This window comes from Lepidochelys kempii, chromosome 3 (genome assembly GCF_965140285.1).
Source record: "Lepidochelys kempii isolate rLepKem1 chromosome 3, rLepKem1.hap1, whole genome shotgun sequence".
Classification (NCBI taxonomy): domain Eukaryota; kingdom Metazoa; phylum Chordata; order Testudines; family Cheloniidae; genus Lepidochelys; species Lepidochelys kempii.
In genome coordinates, this window is record NC_136382.1 from 146894266 (window position 1) to 146908866 (window position 14601).

A 14601-nucleotide genomic window follows, 5' to 3' on the forward strand; every position below is an offset into this window, starting at 1 on the left:
TTCTCACCTGCCGCTGGTGACAGCTTTGTCACTCATGACTGGCAAGGGAGTAGGACCAGCTGCCTCTGCCTCTGCAGCCCCAGGCCCCTTTTGGCTGTAAACAAGGTCTGCAGCCGGGGGTTTACCAGGCTGGAGCTCTCCAGCTCCCTTTGCCCTTCCCCAGCACTGCTCCACTTCAAATACCTTGCTTCTCAGGCAGCTAGCCCTTCCCACTCCAGTGCTAGAGTGAGACTCCTCTGCTTCTGGCCCACAGCCCTCTTATAAGGGCCAGCTGGGCCCTGATTGAGCTGGCCACACCTGTGGTCAGCTACTCATTCAGCTTTTCCCAGCTGCAGCCCTCTCCAGGGCTGCTTTTAACCCCTTCAGGGCCAGAGCAGGGTGACCAACCCGCTACGGCCTCCATTTGTCTGTCTGTATTCATTTGTTATCTTTTGTGTTATACTTAAATTGTAAGCTCTCTGGAGCAGGGACTGTCTTTTTGTTCTGTGTTTGTACAGTGCCCAGCACAATGGGTTCCTGTTCCATGACTCCTGGGTCCAACGATAATACAACTAATAAATAACACCACCAAAAAGTTAGGAAATGCCAGAATTAATGTGCTTGTGCAACCTTTATTCATTCTTCTGGTGCCTATGTATTATGAACACACACAGTTTTTTCCACAGGCCCCTGCCTCAACTATATATAAGAAATTAACAAAGTTTTAAGATATACAATGTAACAATATATATTTTAAAAAGCAATCCCAAGATGCTCTAATTTAGGCCAGGCCCAGCATAGAATTGGCCCCATAATCAGGGAGCCCCAGCCAATTCCCTTGCATCCCTGGCACTCTGAGTGCAGATGAGAATCAGATGCCTACTGTTGCCATTGTATCAGTGTAAGGCAGTGAAACGGAGGAAAATAATCTTTTGTACTAGTGGAACCTGTATCAGAAGATATCTTCATGTAAACTGAACTCTTGTGGTAAACTCTGCCAGCTTTAAATAAAAAAAACTAACTCTTACACATGAGTGACTCCTAGTATGTTTAGCATGTGTTAAAATCTGTTTATTGTTTTATTATGTTTTCCTTGTAATGCTTTTACCTTATGAGTAAATGTGCTTGCTTAGAAAGAGCTGCACGGTAACTTGCCACTCCTGGCAATACACTGCTCATAGCCCTGGGGAGAGAACGCAAAGTGCAGGCACTGGTCTTTAGGAGGTGGACTGGCTTGCTGGGGATATCACAGTGTAAGGCAAGGAGTTGTGTAGCCTTAAAACCCCAGACAGGAGGGAGAGACACATGGGTCTCCACCCAAGGGGGGGGACACCTGAGAGCTGAAAACCTTGAGTGAGTGCCCCCGAGGGACCATGGAGGAGGAATATAGGTGCAGTTACCCTGAAACTGTAAACACCTTGCAAAACACTAAGAAATCAGAATGGCAACATTTCACATGCTTTGCACAGTTGCGACTACACAAGGCGCAAAACACTAGAGAATCAGGCCCTAGAAAGTTGGGGTGAGTGTTTACTATATGCGGTTAAAATAAAGTTTGGACAATACTGGATTTAAACACTAGACACTTTGGGCGAGGACATCACTGTTTATATATTTGTACAGCACCCAGCACAATGGGTCCCAGACCTGGTTGGACAGTAGGGACCACTTCAATATAAATATGAAACAATAACTGTAATATCTTTTTTCTCATCTTGCCTTGTTTCTCTTTCTTTCCCTCAATCATTGATTAATGGTAGGACTCGACATCCATGACTCTTGGAAGTCACTTATCTTTCTCGGAGGCCAAAGGAAAATGAAAGGAGACGATAGATATTTTATTACAGAATGAAAAGATTACACTTAGGCTTGTAATAATACATGGACTTTAGTTCTGAGTCCTTTAGCTTGAACAGTGAATGCTCATGATTTTAGTGGAGAAGTCCTTGGTTCAATCCCTGCTGACCACCCAGGGTGAGCAGTTATACTTACAGTCTAATTTGGAGATTCCATAGGAAAAAAATGTTAAGGGTGCAAAGTGAGGCACTCAACAGTCAGGAAATGCCATTTAAAGGTGCTCTCAGTGGCCTAGGATTCAGCTTCTTCCGGTGCCTGTTTCCAGTGTCCTGTTGTGATGGGTCAGGATGTTCTTGATCTTTGTCCCCAGTGCAGGGCCGGCTCTAGGTTTTTTGCCGTCCCTTGAAAAGTGCCACCCCAAGCACGTGCTTGGTTTGCTGGTGCCTAGAGCCGGCCCTGCCCCAGTGTTAAGTTCCTGGGTGCAGACAGCCAGGCGTCCTTGGTAAGTGAACCTTGGCTCTGGAAATCTTCTCCCTCTTTTCAGAGTAACAGCCGTGTTAGTCTGTATTAGCAAAAAGAAAAGGAGTACTTGTGGCACCTTAGAGACTAACCGATTTATTTGAGCATAAGCTTTCGTGAGCTACAGCTCACTTCATCAGATGCATACTGTGGAAACTGCAGAAGACATTATATACACAGAGATCATGAAACAATACCTCCTCCCACCCCACTCTCCTGCTGGTAATAGCTTATCTAAAGTGATCACTCTCCTTACAATGTGTATGATAATCAAGGTGGGCCATTTCCAACACAAATCCAGGGTTTAACAAGAACGTCTGGGGGGGGGGTAGGAAAAAACAAGGGGAAATAGGTTACCTTGCATAATGACTTAGCCACTCCCAGTCTCTATTCAAGCCTAAGTTGATTGTATCCAATTTGCAAATGAATTCCAATTCAACAGTTTCTCGCTGGAGTCTGGATTTGAAGTTTTTTTGTTGTAATATAGCAACTTTCATGTCTGTAATCGCGTGACCAGAGAGATTGAAGTGTTCTCCGACTGGTTTATGAATATTATAATTCTTGACATCTGATTTGTGTCCATTTATTCTTTTACGTAGAGACTGTCCAGTTTGACCAATGTACATGGCAGAAGGGCGTTGCTGGCACATGATGGCATATATCACATGGTGGATGTGCAGGTGAATGAGCCTCTGATAGTGTGGCTGATGTTATTAGGCCCTGTGATGGTGTCCCCTGAATAGATATGTGGGCACAGTTGGCAACGGGCTTTGTTGCAAGGATAGGTTCCTGGGTTAGTGGTTCTGTTGTGTGGTATGTGGTTGCTGGTGAGTATTTGCTTCAGGTTGGGGGGCTGTCTGTAGGCAAGGACTGGCCTGTTTCCCAAGATCTTCCCAAGATCCCAAGAGTGGGGTGGGAGGAGGTATTTTTTCATGCTTTGTGTGTATATAAAAAGATCTTCTACACTTTCCACAGTATGCATCCGATGAAGTGAGCTGTAGCTCACGAAAGCTTATGCTCAAATAAATTGGTTAGTCTCTAAGGTGCCACAAGTACTCCTTTTCTTCTCCCTCTTGTAGTCCACCAGCACTGGAGTTTGGCGACCTGGGGATTAATGCAAAACACACACTGCCCTTTTCTTAATTCAGGGGAGGAGAGGAGGACAGGACAGAGATATAGGACCTGTTGCCTCTTTTTGACTAGAGCAGCTAGTCAAAATTTGGGGCCCTGAGGATGTTCCAGTTGGGAGTAGAAATTGGTGATAAGGATTTCTTTGATGCAGTTTTGTTTATTTAAAAAGAACATGCAAACTTCCGTGTCTCTAAATGCAGAAGGAATCAAATAGTAGGAAATTGCTTCTTTGGCTCACAGCACCAAGATCACTCTTTACAGCCTGCCCCTCTGACCCAAAAAATCTCTTCCCGGGTTTCTTCCAGGTCAGATACTAAGCTGTCTCAGTTTCTGTGTGTTCGTCCCTCTCGCATACATCCATGCCACTGAACATAAACATTACACAGCAAAAATTTCTGGATGTGTTCACATAATCCTTTTGTCTTAGGTGAAGTTTATCTTTACAGTATGTTAACTTAAAGGTGCAGTCACACCTGTTAATTTCAATGAGGTTTTAACTCAACCCATAACAAGATTTCACCCAGCTCCTAACAGACCCCTTCTTGCTGCCATTGAAATAAATGGTAAGGTTTGCATTGACTTCAGTGGAAATAGGATTAGGTCATTACTCAGCTGATGGAGGTGGTAGAAGGAGAGATGGGTTTGACCAATGCCAATTGTTGGTAACAGTCTGTTTAAATGTTTGTAATATGAACCCAGATATAATTCTGTGGATACAATGTGCATTTTATAACAAATTAATAAATAGTAAAGCAAAATAAAAATAAAAAGAGCTTCTCAGATGGACAAAATGCCATGTTCTCATCTCATGAAACTTTAAATGCCGCCAAGATGATATTTTCCACTCAAAGCTGCCAGGCTAATAATTTGTAATCTAGTCTGTTAGCCTGGGGCAAATCTTGTGTGTAAGAGTTTAAGAATATTTGAAAAGCAGTTAGAAAAGAAACGCAGAAACCCATTTCTGTAGGTACCTCTGAGGACTTCTGTAATCCATTTTAAATCAAGAAAGACTGGAATACATCCTAAATGTATGCTAGTGCTTAACTCTCTCACTCTGTCTGTGTGTGTCTATAAGGAAAAAATCCCCCAGATAAACCATGGAAAGCATCCCAATAATATTGGAAAATATACCTCTGAAAAGATCACTATTTGTGCCTGAAAAGGGGAACTGTACATTTGCTTTTGAATAGTAACATGTGATAGACATGTCTGCTACGTTAAATGTGTAATCAGAGGTTTCACTCGGTTTAATAAAATCATTAGAAATAACATATCTTTGGGTGTCTTAACATGCTCACTGTGCAATACAGTAACATAGAGAGATCTGATGACTGTATCACTGTACCTCTCTGACCAAAAGCCCAGTGTTATAATGATTATTGTATTGTCTCTGATATTTACACGGCGAGGATTTGTCAACCTCTTAAAACTCCCTAAACAAACAAGTAGAAACTCTAAGGGGACCGAAGAAGGAACCGTAGCAAACATCTGGGCTGTTCCCTCCACTTTGCCAAGAGCCCTATCCTGCCCCCATTCAAGTCAACAGCAAAGTCTCCCCGGGCTTCCCTGAGCAGCCCGAGGGAACCGTTCCTCTTGGAGAGACGCGCAGGGACCTCCGGCCGAGACTCCGCACCCTCCGCCGGAGAGGGACACAGCCCGGTGACCCACAGACATTTCCGATGAGGAGCAAAACCGAACAGGAACGAACTGTCCGTCCTCTCCCAGAGGAAACAGCTCACTTCTGGGAACTAACAGCTCCCTTCAGCAGGTGGCAAAGCTATCAGCCTGGCTCCCCAGGCTACAGCCCGTTCCTCATCTCGCACGCGGCCGGGCGCCTGGGTTGCCCCGCTTCGCGTTATTTCCCTTTAAACTGGTGTCAGGGAGCGGGGAGCGGGAGAGCGGGGGGAGGAGATGGCCGGCGGGTTCCACCACAGACTCACGCAATGCAAACTCCGCACGCAACGGGGAGGCGACAGGCAGAGGAGGGGGAAACTTTCCAACTTCAAAAACCCTGAAGATGAACGAGATCTTCCCTCCTGCCCCAGAAGTCCGCGATCCCGCAGCCCCGCCAGCCGTTCAGCTGGAACCGCTTTGCTAAACGTTCACCAAAAGGCAGGAAACCTCGAAGGCTCAGCCAGTCCAGACGGGTTGGGGCCAAGGGCCACTGACAAAGAGCCTCGGGGTCCCGTAGGGAAGAGCCGGGCGGCTGCGATTTGTCGGTACCAGGCAATTCGGGAAGGGCTAACTGCGGGCTGGGGGCTGCAGCTCCTGGCGGCTTTGAAGCCACGAGAACCAGCGCCAGGAGGCTGCCCAGCCCGGCTCAGCTCTGAGGGACCCTAAACCGTCCTGTAAGCCGCTCACACCCCTCATTTTCTCCCGCAGGTTTTGGCTGCCCCATCACCCGGGCTCCGTGCGGGGATCCCACCTGGCTGGTGTCAATTGAGTCTGAACGAGGCAGGCTGCTGAAGTGCGAGCTCTGGGGGGTTAAAACGCTTGGAAGGTTAAAACAACGCACGATGCGGGATCGGGTGCAACTGGCATTTGCCTGCACTTGACCTGCCAAGCTCCGGGTGACAAGAACCTGGGCTTCTAAGGAGTTTCCCACCGTCTGCCTGCTGAGTGCCCTGCTGGTGCTGCCCAATTGCACGGATCACAGCTGCTGCAGGCTGCCCGGCCCAGAAATCTCTGATGGAAGCGTTTGCCAACAGGTCAGTTTTATTAGAGATTTTTTTTAAAAGCTGCCTTACCCCTTCCTCCCCCCCCCCACACACTCAAATTAAAAGACAAAATGTGAAGCACGTTTCCATCGTTGTCTAGGAGCTATTAGTCACCACACTGGTAACTGTTATTTTGGGTCTGAATGATATTCCTGGATCACTGGGGCTGTGCCCATCTCCCTCAACCCGTGCGTGCACACGGACTGTTACCAGTTCATGCCTACAGCTAATTCAAGTCAAGAAGGGGGAAATCTTGTCCTGATTTACAGGGTCTCTCACTGTTTCCTTCCAAAGGCAATTAGGAGCGTTGCGCGCATCTTCCAAAGGGACAGATGTGCGGTGACCACAGCTGGCCCCACCTGCCCGACCTGTATAGGGAAGGAGCTTCTTGCAGCTTCCACCTCGCGGCGGTTCCTAAGGGCGAGCGCATCCTCCTCTTTTCTCCCTCTCCTGCCGCGGGCACCCGCAGGCCACGAGGCAAACTTCCCCTCTCGGCCTCCCCAAACGCCAGTGGGGCTTCATTGCGGTTTTCGCTCAGCACCCAGCCCCGCGCTAGGCGCTATCTAGGCACATCTCCGGCTCCGCGGTGACAGGATACGCATCGCTCGCTGGCGCCGGTATCAGGCCGTGTTCTATTGACACGGGCCTCCCCTGCCCCTGAGCCCGACCTGACCTCTCCTTCTCCCCGCAGCGTGGCCCTCCGGCGGCTGGGAGAGGCGCTCTCCAGCATCCCGCCCCTGCAGAGCGCCCTGCTGCTGCTCCTCGCCCTGCTCGCCGCCATCCGCCTGGCGAAGCTCCTCCTGCGGCAGCGGCGCCTGGAGCCCCCGGGCCCTTTCCCGTGGCCCCTGATCGGCAACGCGGCTCAGCTGGGCAGCGCCCCGCACCTCACCTTCGCCCGCCTGGCCCGCACCTACGGCGACGTGTTCCAGCTGCGCCTGGGCAGCCGGCCCGTGGTGGTGCTGAACGGCGAGCGCGCCATCCGCGGGGCGCTCGTCCGCCAGGGGGCCGCCTTCGCCGGCCGGCCGCGCTTCCCCTCCTTCCAGCTGGTGTCCGGGGGCCGCAGCCTGGCCTTCGGCGGCTACTCCGAGCTGTGGAAGCTGCAGCGCCGGCTGGCGCACGCCACGGTGCGGGCCTTCTCCACCGGCAGCCCGGCCCCGCGCCGCCTGCTGGAGCAGCACCTGCTGGGCGAGGCGCGGGCGCTGGTGGCGCTGCTGGTGCGGGGCAGCGCGGGCGGCGCCTTCCTGGACCCCTCGCGCAGCCTGGTGGTGGCCGTGGCCAACGTGATGAGCGCCCTGTGCTTCGGCCGCCGCTACGGCCACGGCGACGCCGAGTTCCTGCGCCTGGTGGGGCGGAACGAGCAGTTCGGCCGCACGGTGGGCGCCGGCAGCCTGGTGGACGCGCTGCCCTGGCTCCAGCGCTTCCCCAACCCGGTGCGCGCCGCCTACCGCGCCTTCCGCCAGCTCAACCGCGACTTCTACAGCTTCGTGCGGGGCAAGTTCCTGCAGCACCGCGGCAGCCTGCGCCCCGGGGCCGCCCCCCGCGACATGCTGGACGCCTTCATCCGCCTCCAGCAGGAGCAGCCCCGGCTGCCGCTCGAGCACGTGCCCGCCACCGTCACCGACATCTTCGGGGCCAGCCAGGACACCCTCTCCACCGCCCTGCAGTGGCTCCTCATCTTCCTCCTCCGGTGGGTGCGCTCGGGCGGGGGCCGGCTCGCCGCCGGCGGAGCGGGGCCAGCAGCTCCGAGAGCCACCGCGGGCACCCAGCGCGGAGGGGCGGGGGCTTAAAGGCAGGGGTGAAAACCGGGGGCATTTTTTCCGGGGCGGGGCGGGGCGGGGGGGGGAAGAGTTGTGTGTAGAAGATAAAGCCCCTAATATGGGGACAACTGGTCCCCCTAGCACCAGCGGAGTGGGATGGCCGCCCAGGCTGGGGCTGCCATCGCTCCCTGTCCCTAACCAACGTCCCAACCCTTCACCTCAGCAACCAGCATGAACCGAGCGTCCCTGCTAGTGCAAGAGCCGAGCCCTTCTCCTCTCCCTCCAGGCCATGAACTAGACCCCTCTGAGGGGAAGGAGGGTCGAGTGGCTTCGGGTAGGGGAGACCTGGGTTCCGTTCTTGGCTCTGCCATGGACCCGCTGAGTGATCTTGGCTAAATCACATCGTTTGTGCCTCACTTCCCCATCTGTAAAAGCGGGATAATGCTGCTTCCCTACCTCAGGGGGGTGTTGGGAGGATAAATACATTAAAAAGACTTTGAAGAGTGCTATACAAGAAATAGGTATCACTCCCTTCTTACCTACCGCAAGCGGGGATGAACCTAGAGTCCCCCTTAGTGCATGATCCTAGACTCTCTTCACTACTGCTGCTACATCATCCTGACTGCAGCTCTTTCTTTGCAGCAGCAGAACCCCCTGGCGGCTGTCTTGGGGAAGCCGAATGTGAGAATCTTCTCACAACTTTATAAAAATAAAATCCTCTAAGGGAAACATGGCAATGACCTCCCCTCTTTAAGGCAAGAGCTGCCACCAAGGGTTAAAATAATTTACAAATACAGAGCCTGATTCTGATCAAAATCGGGCCAACCTGGCTTTTTGTTGTCTTAGGCAGGGTGGGTTTATTATCAGTTTATAAGACCCAGGTATGGCTACATCCTGCTAGCTGAAGTCTAAAGAATAAAGTTGCCCCTTGCCAGTCAAAATTTCAGCGTTTTGGGAAAATATACCCCATCAGTTTCATTAAAAAAATTAATCAGTTTTCTTCTCTCCCCTGCCATGCTTCTGAAATGTGACAGTGAGGTTCTGTCACTGATCACATAGCAAGACTATTGCTTTCCCCACTCCAGTTCCTTCAAACACAATTAGATGCAGCTGTTGGAAAGGATCCATATATAAAAGCCAACTAAAATAAACAATGTTATAAACTAATAGGTCTAGCTGTGCAGAACATTTTGTGTGACATAAGACAGACAAGTTGGAGTGAATCCTGCAACCAAAATCTAATGTATTAAACATGCTCCATGAACAAATTGGCCCATTATTAGAGGTGAATGTTCAGATTGCCAGTGAGTGCAAGCATCAAACTGAACTGATCTGGTTATTAGCTCTTTGGTTCTAGTAGAAAGTAAACATAAATTAACAATCCTGTATTTGTGTGCACTAAAGTACCTCGGTTGTTCCTGATTAACTCACACGGAAGCTCTGGGAAAACTGCCAAAAACTAAAGATATTAAAAAAAACTCAGTGCGATCCAGTAAACGTTGCATAAAGATACAGGCTGGCAAAAAGGCAACAAAACAAACTCAAAAAGTAACAGATTTTACCCGGTCAAGATCAAAGAGATCGTAGGAACAGGATATCTACTTAAACAAGAGAAAGAGTTGATGCACCGGTTTACAAACCCTCTATTATGTTATTGCTCCTATTATGTGGGTGCCTTTATTGCGGTTGCATGACTAGTGAAAAACAACCTCAAAGCATTAGAACAGGTAGACCCCTTGGGCAGCGTGTGCATATAAACGCACCATAATATTCACCTCTCTGAAAATGATTGGACTCAGCAAAAATCTTATGGTTGGAAGAGGCATTTAAATAGCAAGAAACTGGTGTTTACCTCCTTTTCATCTCCCCGCGTTTCCTTAATCATTTGCATTTTCTGTGGACCTTATCTTCTTAGGCTCATCTACTTAGCTGCTGCTTAAAAAGCGGACATATTTAACACCTGAAAAGTAGGGGGATAATTTCTAATATTTACATAAGCTGTCTGGCATTCTAACTGGAGTACTTTACATTTGGACTTTGTTTGCCATGCAGACATATATTTCACAAAGCGATCTGACCTCAGTCCTCATCCTCAAAGGAAACCTTTACAACATTTTCAAAAGATGAGCCTGAGAGCTTAAATTCATAACTTTGCAAGACACTAAAAATCATAGTCTTAGTAAAGACACTGGATTTATGGTTTATTACAACAATTTGTAACCCACTATTTCCCCTTTTTGTCTTATGACTACAGAGGTGTTAATGGGCCACTTCACCTGGAATAGTCCCTTAGTTTAGCATAAGTAGTGCTTTTTTATCCGTTTGATCCTTGTATTAGCTGTGACACACTGAATACCTTTCCCAGACGGGAGGAAGAGCTCGGTGTAGCTCTAAAGCTTGTCTCTCTCACCAACAGAACTTAGTCCAATAAAAGATATTACCTCACCTACCTTGTCTCATGCAGACATACTGAGAGAGGTGGAGATACAAGAACATGAAAAGTTAAAAATCAAAACTTCCCGCATCTGTAATGTTTTGAAGACAATAGAGCTATGTTGCTTTTAGACAGGGAAGGAATGAGGGCTTAAAAAAAAAAAAAAAAAAAAAAACCTCAACAAGGAGATCAGTCTATTTTTTCCTCTCTCTCTCTGACATTTTTGCTTGTTTATTTTTTTATAATCTCTCACTTGGAAATCCTTCTCCAAGTTTATATAACAAATTTGAAATAATTTTTTGCTAGTGATCCAAAATACAATGCAGTACCATGAAAAGGTGTATTTTGATATGTAAATATCCACAAACAAAGAGCTCATGAACTTTCTTATTATGATAATTTATCAGATAAATATTTTAGTTTTAAAAACACTATATTACACATGGTTTAGAGCTGTATGTAGTCTCGTATGTGTTAATTCAAATACCAATGCAAACAGATTTAGGGTTACCTACAGAGCTGGTTAAGAACCAGAATTTCCATTCTGTGAGAAATTCCTACTGGGGGCGGGGAAGGGGAGAAGTAATTCTGGTTTAGAAGGAAAAGCTGAAATTCAAAAATTTTCTACAAAACAAAAATTCCAAAAAGATTCATTTAGTGTCATTTAAATCCATTTTGTTTCAACTTTTATATTGCATTAAAATATATAATACACATGTGAAATATTAAATGTAATATAAAATAAAAATTTAATATAGCAGTCTAAATTAAACAAATTGAAACACTATTGAAACAAATCATTTTGACTTTTTCCCCACTGAAAATTTGTCAAAATCAACGTTTCCATGAAATACTTTATTTTGACACAACTATATTTGCGAAAAATTGTGACAAAGTTTGAGCAGCTCTAGTTAAATACAATTCTTTCGAAAAGGAAGTCTGTTGTTTGAAAATGTAGATTATATTTGCATAGATGACTTGTATATATGTAATAAATATATTTTAAATCCCAACAGATATCCAAAGGTGCAGGTTAAAATGCAAGAAGAAGTAGATAGGATTGTTGGCAGAGATCGCTTGCCCTGTGCAGAAGATCAACCTCATTTGCCCTATGTTATGGCTTTCCTTTATGAATCCATGCGTTTCAGCAGCTTTGTGCCAGTCACTATTCCACATGCCACCACAGTCGACACCTCCATAATGGGCTACCTCATTCCAAAAGATACAGTCATATTCATCAATCAGTGGTCAGTGAATCATGACCCAGAAAAATGGTCCAACCCCGAGGATTTTGATCCAACAAGATTCCTGGATGAGAATGGATTCATTAACAAAGATCTTACTAGCAATGTGATGATTTTCTCATTGGGTAAACGTAGGTGCATTGGAGAGGAGTTATCCAAGATGCAGCTCTTTCTCTTTACCTCCATACTGGTACACCAGTGCAATTTTATTGCTAATCCAAATGAGGACTCTAAAATGGACTTCACCTATGGGTTGACCATTAAACCTAAGCCATTTACAGTTAATGTCACTCTTAGGGAGACTATGGATTTGCTAGATAAAGCTGTCCAAAGATTACAAGCAGAGAAAACAGCTACTGAAAATCATCTATCAGCAAATCTATGAACACTGACATTTGAATAAAATATATAAGGATGCTCCCGCCTCTCTCTTTTTTAGACTTAAAATAAAATAAATAATAATAATATGCTGTGCTGGTGAGCTCTTTGTAATATACCAAGTACCACAAAACACAGGGGAGTGGAATTGCCCAAGCATTAAGCAGGTCCTCTTTTTTAATTCCAGAGAGAGAGAGAGAGAGAGAGAGAGAGAGAGAGCGTGCCAGGGGAGCCTTATAAATACATTAAGTGCTGAAATACAGGCAAAAAATATGTGATTTGTAAGTAAATTTGTTTTTGGTGAACAGGCAGAAGAAAACAGTTATTTTAACACCCTCCTCATTAACTGCCTGGCTGCAGTGTCCTGTCCGCCACTCCTTGCACAACACGTTTCATGTCTCATTGCAGCTCTCAGCTCTAGTTTGCCTTCCAAGACTCTACATCCCAAAGTGAAATCTTATCTGGAAACAGGTGCCTAGATTGTTGGAGCCAGATTCTGCAAGCGCCCTATGCAGGGAACTGCCATGGGCTCGTGTTGTGTCCTGGGACATGCGCTGGGATGTGTTTCAGTGCCTTGATGATAAACTTTCAAATGAAGTTGGGTAAAATGCCAAGCTTGCCTTTAACATTCCAAAGTATTTAAAGTATGACTACAAAGAGACTTGTTTATGAGCACAACGGAATTTTGAAATGTATTTCATAATCTATATGTGAACAAATGGAATGTACTGAAATTCATTACATCTCAAGCAGAAAGATTAAAAGTGGTAAGTCACCAAATGGCAGATATGATATATAATCCATTAATTTATTCATAAGCAGAAGCAAAGGTACTGATCAAAGGAAAAATAGTAGATATTTTCATTAGGAAAACCTTAAGGATGGCCTTTTATTGTGGATTGTTTATTTTCTCAGCTAAAAGCTTATGCCAGATTTTGCCAATCTTTAGGCACATGCCAACACTTAATCACATGAGAAGTGCCATTAAAATTCACATAGGTTTGCAGGAGGACTTGTCTCTTAGAACTTTTGTGCCACTAATCAAATAACATGTGGAATAGATATAGTTATGTTCCTATAATCATTCTATTAGCTGGAGTTAAAATTATGCCTATGGTGGTTCATCATGTACTATTAATGTGATCTACTTCCAGTAAGGACATGAAACATAAAATAATGGGAGTTTGGGTTACATACAATTATTGGGGCCCCAATTAGGATAATTTGAACATTTTGTAGTTTGCATTATTTCACAAAACGCTTAAAAAATTTCAAATAAAGAGCCTTGTGATCAGCTGTTAAGTAAAACATACATGAGAAGTATTTCAGTCTTGAACCACTGTGTAATGGTTATATGGGATAATGAACAACACTCAGAGAACCTGCTTTTTAATATATAAAAATGCAGACCCTGCAAAGTGTTGGGCACCTCCTGTGAGACACAAACCACCCTCTACTCTAAATGAAATCCATGGGAGTTAGGGGCACTCAGCACATTGCTTGAGGTGAATAGGCTATTGCAAAATCAGACCCTATGGTATATAGAGGAATATGGGCCTGGTGCTATAAACAATGAGACTACCTGATAGAGTGAGGACTGTTCACATGAATAAAGATTTGAAGGACTGAGCCCTATATTATACAGTAGGTAACAATCCTACCCTCTATTGATAGCAATGGCAAAACTCACAGTGGTGTTGGATGGGAGCAACATTGAGGTCCTGATCCTGATCCCACTGAAGTACATAGGAGCTTTGCTATTAACTTCAAAGGAATCTGTCAGGGTCTTTAAAGCATTGCTCCCTAAACCCAGGTAGTAGGGACACACCTGACTCAGCTATTCCAAATCTCTGATTTTGTAGGGAATGTACGTCCATGTTTTTCAAAACTAAACATTAAAAATCAAAGGCTTTTTTAAAATCTAAAAGGGGTATCCCTCAGTTATTTTGTGGACTACATAATAATCTTTGATATCCCAGAACTTAGCCTATATCTGTGAAATGCTGTATAACATACTTAACATGTTCATACTCAGATCAACACATTTTTCATTTATACTTTTATGTCCATAATAAAGGCTCTAAACTTCAACAGAATAGTTATTCTAACTCAAGGATCATTGTTTTCTATTTCAGTAAAAAAACAATACCTTTTTTGTAATTTTGTACTTCTCCCAAAAGCTTTAAAATATGTATCTGGCTTCAAACATAACTGTCATTCATACAGTCAAAACTGATTTCTGTGGATTTCTATGATCAGGTGATACACCGTATAAATGCTTGTCATATATGTGCATCATACTATCACTGTAAAATTCTTCAAGTTTATTAATACTCAGAATATATGCAGTTCTTAAACAGCTAATCTTTGTGGTCATTTTAAGATGGATCACTGTATTACCAAAATATTAAATAAAAATTATTCTTACAATAAATCTGCTGAGTTTATACTTCATTTTTTGGGATTTGGATAAACAAAACCATTATTTCTGTTGCATGCTTAACCTGGGAAAAGTCAAATGATGGCGTGGCCCCCCCAGAGTTAGTCAGGCCAAAGAATTGCTTTGTCCCTGCTAGACTGCAGTGACCTAAATATTTTCCCCCTGAGATTAAGGCAGAATCGGTTTGGGGTATTATTCTTCTAGT

The 14601-nt window shown here is 45.5% G+C and overlaps 1 protein-coding gene across 1 annotated transcript; it reads left to right on the plus strand.

Moving 5' to 3' along the window:
* Positions 1-5116: 5116 nt before the first annotated feature.
* On the plus strand, positions 5117-14322 carry CYP1B1 (cytochrome P450 family 1 subfamily B member 1). Its single transcript, XM_073338399.2, has 4 exons — positions 5117-5194; positions 5809-6134; positions 6835-7830; positions 11351-14322. The coding sequence occupies exons 2-4, from the start codon at positions 6115-6117 to the stop codon at positions 11961-11963; spliced, it is 1629 nt and encodes a 542-aa protein (XP_073194500.1). The 5' UTR covers positions 5117-5194; positions 5809-6114; the 3' UTR covers positions 11964-14322.
* The last annotated feature ends 279 nt before the right edge of the window (positions 14323-14601 follow it).